Raw genomic sequence first — 11,450 nt, forward strand, 5'->3', positions numbered from 1 at the left:
GGTGCACAAGAAAATGTCCATTGATGGAAAGGCTCACGGCACAACTATGAAAAGAAACAGAGAAAGGCTGGGTGGGGGCAGGCGAGGGGAACATGGTGGTGGTGGTGATGAATAGAAACTGTGGGCCACAGGGAGGGTAATTCTGAACATTGCTGGAGCAGTGGCAGCTTGCTCACTGTTTGTGAGAAATGGTGGGCTAAGTGCTCCTCAGTTCACGACAGGCTTTTGGATGCCCGACGCCGCAGAAGAATGTAGACCTCCTTGATCCATGACTTGCTGCATGGCGCATAAGAGTTTGTCGACTTCTGGTACCTAGAGAAACACGGGAACAGAAGTAGGTGACTGGGCTGCAGTTACGCAAGATTGCACACAATTTGTATTTTTCACTGAGCCCTCAATGCACGACTGACAACCAGCAGCAACTTAGGAAAAAAATATTTCTACCCAATGAATGAGCTTTTTCGAAGATGGGAGTCTCAGCAGATGCTGAGTGAAGATTTGTAAACATTGCTGAAGGTGAAATTCCATCGAAACTCGCAGGTGGTAACTATATAAGACATGTTTCCAGCTTTGCTTTGATGCACAACATCCCACACACTTCCAGTGCGGTGCAGCGATTGCAACCAGTCAAGACACCCATTCGGAAATGCAGCAACATCCTTCGAAACAAAAGCCCCTTGTCACAACTTCAGCAGTTTTCGCTGTTTTCATTCACCAATACCACTGCAAGCTTTTGCTTCCTTTACTCAAGCAATCTGAAAATAACATATTAAGTGACCTCTTTTAAGATTGCATCTCTTAATGCTTCCAGCAGTTGTGTGATTGGCCTAGTCAATTTGGAGGAACCAAAAGAGCCTTCAGGCGAACAACAGTGAACGTTTGGTGCAGCGCGCTCATATGCAAACATTGAAACAACTCATTTTTTGGCAAGATATATGTGATTTGTGAAAAAGCAAAAGTGCAGAGAAATAAGCAGCTGTTACAATACACATGAAAGGAGCCAACAGTCACCGTAATAAAGGAAAGCATGTTTTTTTACTGTATTGTTGACCACTGGCATATCATATTAGAGGTTTTAGTTATTAAAATAAAAGATGATTTACAGAAAACAGGGGAAACGACAACCATATGCTGCTGGAAATATCTGAACCCTTGATCTCCGCATGCCCCGTAATGTGCTCGACCAACAAACAATATGGGTGGCTGTCCCCTTCCCCCGGCTCCAAACCTTGTACCTATTTACCAAATTTCATTAAATATTATGCTTTTTTTTGAAGCCATGGAAGGTATGTCAGTGCAGGTGGTCTGTGTGGGTAGATTGTGTAGCAAGGCGAATATTTTACTCGACAGTGTAAGGCTTGTACAATTTTGTACACAGCGAGCTCAGCTATTTTTCAGTGCGCTGCACCCAAGTGTGATATCACTGTTTTAGTCAAATTTAACATCTTTATTATCACAAATAAGTAAGCGAACACGGTAAACAATATTTCACTAAAGAGTGAACTGACTAGCATGCCATCCACGATTTTCATGCAGACAAATTTTTGCCATCAGTAATGACATCGACTGCTTAATGTCGAGCGCAATGAGCACCTTCAAAATAGTCATTTCACGATCCCATGAGCGCTTACTGGAAAAATCCATGTAACCGATCTGACACTGTGCGGAATTTCGCATACCCTTGTAAAACCTTAATCACTGCACTTTCTTGCTAGAAAACTAACAAACTGCCTTTCTTGAGGCCTGAATACGCTGTTTAGGTGGAAAAATTGTTTTCAAACATAACAAAAAATATCGCCTGAAAGGGATATCTCCACACCTCTGTACACGCCAGCTGCACAAAAGTAATCCTGGTCAGTGAACCCAATTAGGGAGAGAATGCCACTGAAACTGAGAAGCGCGGACAGGCCACCAGTTGAAGCTCTCAACCAACCCATATATACACACCATCTTCGAGCACAAAACTTGTGAAGCGACACGCAAGAGAATAAGCAACCGCCCTTTCGCCTCATCTACTATGTTAACAGCTCCCAGTGGTATTTAAATCAATGTTTTGTTTTGACAGCTCTGTGCACTCCGTGCTTCAATGGGTGTTCTACTAAATGAACCATCACTTAGCAGCACAGGCTGTCTGCATGTCTCGCATGTCTACAGATAGTAAAACTTGCGCTCAGAATGGCATGAGAAATTGAATGACATCACTTTCAAACCATTCCGACCACTGGTTTGTAGAATAATGGGAGCACAAAAAGGTGCCAATGAGTTCATAAAAATGTTTTAAATGTGGTACGTATTTATATCTCAGTCTTTTTAGAATTGAAAGTTGCTTCAAGAAATATTAGAGAAAGCAGCTGACCGACAGAAAGGCTCAAACGCTCAACAGTTTTTATTTTTTCTACCACCAAGGGCAGCGCTGGACTGGTTACCCCACTTGTAAAAGCCCATACAACACCAAGCACATATTAGCAAAAAAAATGCTTTTTTGATAGTTTGATAGTTTGGCCCTATACAGCACGCAAAATATGATACATAGATGCACAGTTGTCCAAATGGGATAACGTTTATCCCACCATCCTATGAAGGGTTACAGGGACCCGGACGTGACTTTGATGGCCATATTCTAAAGCAGCATATCTGCAGATGGTTTGGTTCCGTGGGGTTTTAACGTCACAAAAGAGACTCAGGCTATGAGTGAAGTCACCGGACAATTTTCACGGACACGGACAAGTCACGGACAATTTTGGAGGGCACCGGACAATTTCGACTACATGGGGTTCTTTAACGTGCACTGACATCGCACAGTACACGGGCCTCTTGCACTTCACCTCCATCGAAATGAGACAGCTGCGCTAGGCCTGCAGCCATTAAATCCTATTTCATCAGTCATCATGACATCCTGTTCCTTGGCTTGCCACCCTGCATCAATATATTTCATGGCTTCTTTAAGTAATTACCTACAAGGACATTATCTGATTCAGGGAACTCTATAACCAGCTCAGTATGAAATCCCCAGCACATGTTAAACAAAAAATGTCACTTACAAATGGTACCCCTAACGAGTTATACATCATGCGTGGCTTCCCAATATACATTTGAAATACTGTCTTTTTCTCGCACCCTTGTAAAGCTAAGCTTTCAGATCTCTTCAAATTCACATTAATGATGGCACTTAACTAGTCATGCTACGCTGAAGTCAGTCACTTCAATCCACCAAAGTTTTTGTGACGATATCACATATCTGTTACTTGCTTCTGAGGCAGAGACATCTCCTCGGAGGCCTGAACATTCAGATCAAGGTTAACAGCAGAACCTCACGCCACAGACATAATTGTGCGCTCTGGCTAGAAAGCTGCTCCCCCGCATTGCGACAACACAAATTTCTGACAGCTCTGCAGCTTTCTCCGTATGTGTGTACTCACACTAGGCAGCTCAGGCCCACCAGCTGGCCCACGAAGTCGAACAGTTGGCTGATGTCATGGGTGATGGAGGGCGTGTTGGGATTCTGTCGCTTCAGATGCTCCTCGTAGATGTGGCACACGCCCTCCATGCACTGATTCACAGACTCAAAGTCCGAGTAGGTGCGGGTCTCCGGCTTCCCAGGCTGGACTAGCAGGATTGTGTGGGACTGGACAATGAGGGCACGACAACGAAACATTTCAATGTAAGGAAGGCTCAAGTTCTGAGCCACAGTAGCAATTTGGCGCTCGGCCAAAAACCATCAAAAACCTTTCCGAGCGGGTAAACAAAGGCAAACGTTTTGATTCCTTGTCAGTGTCACTCCATCTCCACTCCACCATCACTTCACTGTCCATTGCCATCGAAAGCAAATACTCCAAAGCAAGAAAGAAGTTCACCCATCAATGAGGCCACGCACGTTGATTTATCAGCAACACAGTGTGGCCCACAGCATAAAAAAAGCCCCTCCCGATGACATCCAATTATGACACCTAGTCTGTGCTTGCAATAGCAAAATAGGCAAGTGTATGGTGCATCATGTAATTCCGCAGCAATGAAGACATCGACCATCCACCTTTTCATCTTACAGGCACCACCTAAAAGAGTACATAACAGAAAACAGCTTATCCCTCGTGTGCTGGAGATGACAGCAATTGTTTTGTTCGAAGGCTGCAGTCTTGCCTTTCTTGATTTTGTATGCGGTTTTTGCTACTGCACGGCAAGGTTTATGCAACACGAAATGACCACTGGAACATCATCATCCTCAAGTAGTCTGCTCCCCTGAGCCTCTGAAGAGAAAATGTGCAATACGGTATGGGTGAGGTCTGGCCAGTGGAAGGAAGCAGTATTCATGAAATTTATGTCGGCACGGGACGTGCGCTGCTAAGACTGCTGAGGTATGACGGTGTAAGGAACAGGCGTCACACTCAGGACGACCGCAGTCCGCGTTGAAAAAAAAAAAATTGCATACGTGGCATTAGCAGCGCTCGACAGGAAGCCATCGCATAGAAGTCAGTGTTTTTCAGCTTTAAAACGCCAAGTGAGCAAGCAAAAAACGGGCGCTTCGAAAATCTCGGCTTCCGCGTTCGACCTAGAAAAGGCCTGTTTTTTGAGAAATCCGGCAAGGCGGTTGAAAAATGTTTCACTCGACTCTCTGTAAAACCCTCTGCTGTGAAGAAGAGGGCGCTGAAATTGCTTGGTGACCTCAACCTTGGGCGTTTAGCCTCGGCCGTCAATGGGGCGCGAGAGAGTAAGCTCAGCGTTTTCTTTACTGCAAAAACGCATAAGCCGGAAGACACCTTCCGGGCTATCGTTTCCGAACGCGATACTTGGCAGCATGAAGTGTCAGGCTTTCTGCAGAGGCACCTGAAGTCGTTGGACATTGCGGATCCTTTCCTGATCCCCAGTTCTGGAACGGTAGTTAAGTTTTTGAGGCGTAATAATCCGCGTGGTGGTTCAGCGTTCAGTATTGATGCTGAGGACTTATTTTACTCGCTTCCGCATGTGCAACTTTTAAAATGTGTCAGGGATTGTATAACGCAACAGAACGATGAAGTTGCCTTTATTTCCAGGTGCGGGATTTCGGTCGATAGTTTCCTTGAGCTTCTGGCTGTTTATTTGAACTCGACTTTTATTGGCTGGAAGAATGACGTGTACATTCAAAAATCTGGTATCTGTATCGGGTCAAGAGTTGCTCCGATTCTGAGCGATATTTTTCTGTGCGCGGTTGATAGGTGCCTGGAGCGTGATTTGGAAGGAATGGTGACAAAAGCTTTCCGTTATGTTGACGATTTTATAGTTTTTGTGGACTGTCATGACACCACCCGGCCAATGGTCGATGTTTTGAAGGTGTTCAAAGAAAGAGGACGTGGCCTGAATTTTACGTGTGAAGCTCCCGAAAATGGACGCATTGAGTTTTTGGACCTTTCCTTGTTTTTCGAGGGCAACCATGTGTGCTGGTCGTTTTCACCAAGGTCAAAGAAACCCTTGTTGAATTTTTCTTCCGGCCATTCGAAGTTGATTAAGAGTGGCATTGCGTCGAATGCATTAAATTCGGCTTTCACAAAGTCCTGTTTCCATCGAATGGACAAAGCGTTCGCTGATCAGGTGGCTAGACCAAAAAACGCGGGGTTCCCGGCCTCTGTGCTGGCTTCGGTGTCGCACCGGATCCTTACGGTACAGAAACAAACTGCAAAGGGAACTAGCTCGCATGAAGAGAGCGCACAGGGAAGGAAAAAGCTCGCCTGCATCGCTTACATACATGGTGTGTCTCACAGCCTTAAAAAGGTGGCTCGCCGTTATGAGGTGGACTTGGTATTTTCAGCCAAGAATAAGGTAGGGCGGATATGTGCCGCCATTGAGAGGTGTGACGCACCGCGGGAGAGAAGGAACGCTTGTGGGGTGAAGCACTCCAACCCGTTTGTGGACTGTGCTTGCGGTGTGGTGTATTCCATTCCCCTAACATGCGGTCGACACTACACGGGGCAGACGGGACGCTGTCTAAATGTGCGCCTCCAGGAGCACGCCAGGTCACTTGACGGGGGTTCGGGGACGCACCTGACTAAGCATGTAAAAAGCCACAAGTGTGCTCCGTTGTTCAAGGAAACGCGCGTTCTCTGGAAGCATAAAGATAAGACTTCCCGGGAGATTATGGAGGCCTTCCGCATAAGGAAGTCGGCAGATGTATGCGTGAGTTTGCCATCCTTGCTGCTGCTTGACGCCGAGGTGGATTATCTTCAAAGAACACTAAACCATGATAACAGGTAGATTCGTCGTGATTTAACGTGTGTTCTTGCCTGTAACCTTTGTAACCGTGTTATGACTGTGCATGTAACCATAGGTTTTGTCTATATATTTTTTGTGCTTTTAATAAATTTTGTCAGTTGTTAGTGAGCACTTGTGTTGTTGTCACTCTGTCTCTGTCCCTGTCCCTGTGGTGCCACACCAGTATGAATTCGTACCAACTCGCCCAATTTTCAACCCTTTTGAACTAGAAAAGGAGCAAGCCTGTGCCCACTCGGAGCTGTTGAAATAACGTGCAAAGTTGCCTTGATTCAGACGCGTGCGCGAAATGAAGGATGCAAAAAGTTTCGGTTCCTGCTGTCGCGAAATGCGCTGTACAGCTAACGGCACACAAAAACAACCCACAGCGCAGACGCCGGTCTTCGCGAAACGCTAGCTCGACGCGGCAGTAACAACAAACAGCGATTATACTCGACAGGAATGAAATATAGACATTCAAGCAACACGTCAGTCACGAGTGAGGTTAGGAGGATATTAATTACAATGCATTATTTGCCGTTCTTTTGTTTGCCCACCGACAGCTTAAGCCTAACGTTTCAAGTCGAAAGCTCGCAGCGTAGTGACGACGCAGTTCCCTCCAGCCGAGACAAACGATACATGGCACTGTGCTATAGCAACGGGTCTTGTCCTTCCAACTTACCATGGCTGCCACTCTGCTTCTACGGTTTCCAATAGAAAACTAATTTAAAAGTTGCAGCAACGACGAGGAAAATTACGGCCGCAGACCCCGCGCAAACGACCAACAGCAAAAGCATGCAGTGTACTCTCGAACGCAGGAAAGCGCTAACGCAGCTGGTTTCGTCCCGTGTTGCTACCACAATACCGTTTTGTGCTGGTTCTCGCTAAGAGGATTCTAGCCTAGCAGACGACACAGTTTAACACAGGACTGAGTGGATTCTTTAGTTCTCGTCTCAAAAAACAAACGAAGAGGATGTGCAGATTGTGTTGCTGCTGCAATTCTTATGATTGGTGCCACACGGCAACTGGCGAGGAGTGCGAGCAGCGCTTCACACGCGCCTTTTGCGTTCGACTCTTAAATAGCTGTTCGAAAGAAAAAAGCATGTCGGTGCGATACGGCTGTTTTGTTCGCGTTTCTCAAGGCGCCTGTCAACGTCAACGAGCAAAATCTCGCCTCGGTTACAAGCGCAAATATTTTAGGTTGTCAACTACTTGTAAAGGTAGTAGAAATATGCAAGCTATGCGATCCACTGCCTAGGCCACCATGTGCATAGTGGCCGCCTGGACGCAACGTATGTTGCCGATAGCACCCGGCAGACGGTCAATCACGGTCCCCATTGACCTGTAATTTGCGTCGGCAAAAGACCAAGATGCTAGATTCTACAGGCCGCCTCTTCTGATCAAAGTAGGAAAAGCCGGTCCTGTCACTAGCGCGATGGCGGACATCGCTATTTTAGTCGCGCTGGCTGGCGCTATGTTCGTCGGCAGCTACATGAGTGGCCTGGTTCCGTTATCCGTTCCCTTAACTGAGGTAAGTTTTGATTCATCTAATTGAACCGTATGAAGCGGCACTTTTGCTGTGTTCTATCTTGTTCGTCCTAAATGAATACCAGTAGCCAAACGGGTCGAACGAACTGTAACCACGCGACTGACGCGGCAGTAGCGGTTTATCTCCCGTTGAGCACACATCTGTTTTGGTCGTTTCTGTTTCTCTTTCTTTGATTCAGGCTCGCCTCCACTTGGTCTCCGTGTTCGGGGCAGGTCTACTAGTAGGCATGACACTTAGTGTCATTATTCCCGAAGGAATCAGCACGTTGTACCTTACCCAGATCAGTAAGTACGACCTTGACTGCGTGGTGACTTGTCGCGACAGCTCTCGTCAGCAGCTTGCTTTCCGGTGTAAATCGTATTCTGTCGTCTGCTGCAGGTTGCGCACTTGGCGGTAAAAAAAAGAAAAAGCCGTATAGGTATGTGAATGCTACAGTGAATGCGAGAATACGCTTGTTCGTGCCTCAAAACTTTCTGGCGTTGATTCTGGTAGCGCGAAACAGGCAGTATAGAGCGCTATCCATATCTCTCGCTGCTTGCGGCGCGAGACGGATATTTATGCTTTTTTACTAATAACACTGAATAGACAAATTTTTACCCCACTCAATGAGCATTCTTGACCTGCTCTTGGGGGTGCTAGACTCGAAGTGTCTTTGAATTTTCCAGTTTCATCATTAATGCGGAGGCAAAACGGCGTCCAGGCATTTTAAGACTTGGTTTTGACATACGCGCAACTACCTACAAAACAAGTCGCCTTTCTTAGTGCCAGTGACTATATCCAGCTCCTTTTTATTTTGTTTCTCATTCATTCAGTAATGATGACCCAACATGTCATACTGCTCATGCACTGGTCTGGAATATTTTTATTACCTGAAGTTGTGTGCTACGGCCTAATACTCAAAGTGGTGTGTCTAAATGAAATTCAGAAAAAAATATTATCCATTCAATTAAGCGATGAAGGCGAAATTCTAGAGGCCCGTGTACTTTGCGATGTCAGTGCACGCTAAAGAACCCCAGGTGGTCGAAATTTCCGGAGCCCTTCACTACGGCGTCTCTCATAGCCTGAGTTGCTTTGGGACGTTAAACCCCAATAAACCAATAAACCAACCAAACCAACCATTCAATTAAGTTTCGACTCCCAAGCAGCCCAGCCCTTTACAACTGTAGGTTTGCGAAAGTTAGTAGCCGGAGATGACGTGTGCAAAAAATTTAGGGGGGCACTTTGTGGACCTAAAGTGCGGTGAGGCAAAAGCCTTTGGCACGGAGTTGCTGCTTGTGTCACTGATGTGTGGTTAGGATGTTTATTAAGTGCACAATTGTTTGTGAATCTTAAATTCTGGAGACACTGGAGGGCGTTTGGGAGGCACCCGTCTGATTCGGCGCCTTTCTGCAAACTCTCCAGCGTCCTAGAGAAGGAGAACTACATACGCGTTGGCAGGAAGTAGCGCAGCCACTAGCACGCTTGGCTGCGGTACGGAAGTATGGTGGTTCGAGTCCCATCGTGCACAAAAATATTTTTTTTTCTGGTCTGACTAGAAAAGCGTGACACCTCTGTCGACAACCTTCTATCTGTTGGTTTAACGTCCAAAAGCGGCTGAGCCATGAAGGACGCCGTGGTGAAGGGCTAAGGAAATTTCGACCACTTGGGGTTCTCTAACAGCACAGCACACATCGCACAGCACACGGGCCTCTTGAATTTCGCTTCCGTCGAATTACGGCCGCTACGGCTGGAATCGAACCCGCGTCTATCGGGTCAGCAGCCGAGCGCCATAACCACAGAGCCACGTAGGCGGCCGGAGTCTGACTTCGTAAGTTCGAACACCGTTCTGGACTACAATAGCAGCTCCACCAGAGAGCTTACTCGCCAGCTCATGGTCCCGGCGAAAGACTATACTTTAAAAAATATTGATATGCACATATTAGTCGAGCCCCGTGTACTGCGCGCTGTCAGTGAACGTTAAAGAACCCCAGGTGCTCGAAATTTCCGGAGCCCCTCCACTACGGCGTCTCTCATGGCCTGAGGTGCTTTGGGACCTAAAGAGCCACAAACGATAATCAAAACAGGTTTTTGTTTTGTTTTGTTTTTTACCTCTGGAAATTTAAGTTTATTAGGGCCCCTTCACCACCGTCAACCATTCCTGTCAGTGAGATGACACTCCTGATATCTCATTTCTGCCATATGCAATCTACACAACTGGTAGTCACCGCCTGGTCATTGCCAATCCCCCTTGTGGGTATGCGCCATTTGTATGGGGCCAACAACAACAATAACACAAGCCGTGGCCGCCTGATGTGGCCAACGAAGCTGATGTCTTCGCGGCGCAATGGGTTGCAATCCCAGTCGCGGCAGTGTTTGTTTTTATTTATGGTTTAGCTCGGTTACACCAACGGCAGCTAGGCCGCTCAACCCACGAACGTGCGCTGAATGGCTGCGCTCGAAAACAGCAACACTTGCCCTCACACCACGAGTCAGTCCAGGGCTGGCCACTCGGGCGCAGTGTTGCGCAACAACAACGAGCACCCTGGCTCAGCGTGTAGATTGCTTGTTTTAGATCTCAGTCATGAATTTGAGAAAAAAAACAACCACATTTAAAAATGATTTCTCACCTTTTCTCACCTTCGTATAAAACGATGTTTAAAACAGGTCGGCAGCCGCGATCTCTCTTTCCTTCCTTATTTTCCTCTCTATCAGCACTCGAATAACTAGAGACAACTTTCGATAGAGCCAGATTCCAAACACTGGTTCTAAATACACTCATTTCTTGCAGGTCGGAAATGTTGAACCATTGTTTCTCCATGAGAAAGCGCACTAGCATCCATCACTAGCCTGCACATGATACATCTGGCAATTTTAATTAGGCCACGAGTGCGAAATATTTAGGTAGGAGAGAGCTCTGTTCACTTTTGTCTGCACCTGCACGTACTAACCTCACGAGGCCAGCTGTCGTCTGGCACGGTACTGAGCCTGCAATCGTAGGAGAGTTTGGCCACAGGGTCCCGAGTCTCAAAGCAGGACCAGCCCAAGCCTCCTGTTTCACCTGGTTGGATACCCTGGGAAAGCTTTGGCGCCAAGGGTGCGGCCTTCCTATGTATGAACGTTTAACTACTGACCAGTCGTTGTTGCCCCCCATGGTTGCCTGCAGAGACGAGCCACGAGACTAACGTCACATAAGGAGGGCATACAGCCGTTCTCACGTAATATCGTGCATAGCTCCGCTCAGCCGCTGAGCTTCTGTTCAAGAACGGATGGACGGATAAGGCTGTGGCCTTTAATCAGGGCGGTGCCACAAGCCACCTGGCCATGACTCGCAAAATTTTACTCTTGTCTTTATTTTAGCTACTAGTAAGATAACGTTCGCTGGGTTATTTCTGTAGCAGAACGGCAGATTGGGCGAGTTAGTGCTCCGTGGTGACAAGTACATATAAACAGCGTTATTACATATGAACATATAAACATATAAACATATAAACATATAAACAAGTACATATAAACAGCGTTATTTCTACCCGCTTAAAATCAATGTTTTCTTGACTTTCCTTACACCCCAATGCTTTGTCTAATTCAGCCCCACTGCGTTCAACGGTAGGGTGCCGCCCTTTAGAGAAAAGTATCAAGTGTTCAGCAGCGCTCGCAGCGCTTCTGGCGGCGAAAGCAGCAGCCAAGGACACGGTCACATGCATGGCGA

The 11,450-nt window shown here is 46.8% G+C and overlaps 1 protein-coding gene across 1 annotated transcript; it reads right to left on the reverse strand.

The window, feature by feature from the left end:
- Positions 1-205: 205 nt before the first annotated feature.
- LOC149356573 (enhancer of rudimentary homolog) lies at positions 206-7,027 on the reverse strand. Its single transcript, XM_089577796.1, has 3 exons — positions 6,899-7,027; positions 3,420-3,625; positions 206-312 (listed from the first exon to the last, which is right to left on the reverse strand). The coding sequence occupies exons 1-3, from the start codon at positions 6,899-6,901 to the stop codon at positions 213-215; spliced, it is 309 nt and encodes a 102-aa protein (XP_089433922.1). The 5' UTR covers positions 6,902-7,027; the 3' UTR covers positions 206-212.
- Positions 7,028-11,450: the final 4,423 nt, after the last annotated feature.

The sequence above is a fragment of the Amblyomma mixtum genome, chromosome 3 (genome assembly GCF_055824585.1).
Source record: "Amblyomma mixtum isolate Tamu chromosome 3, ASM5582458v1, whole genome shotgun sequence".
In the NCBI taxonomy this organism is placed as follows: domain Eukaryota; kingdom Metazoa; phylum Arthropoda; class Arachnida; order Ixodida; family Ixodidae; genus Amblyomma; species Amblyomma mixtum.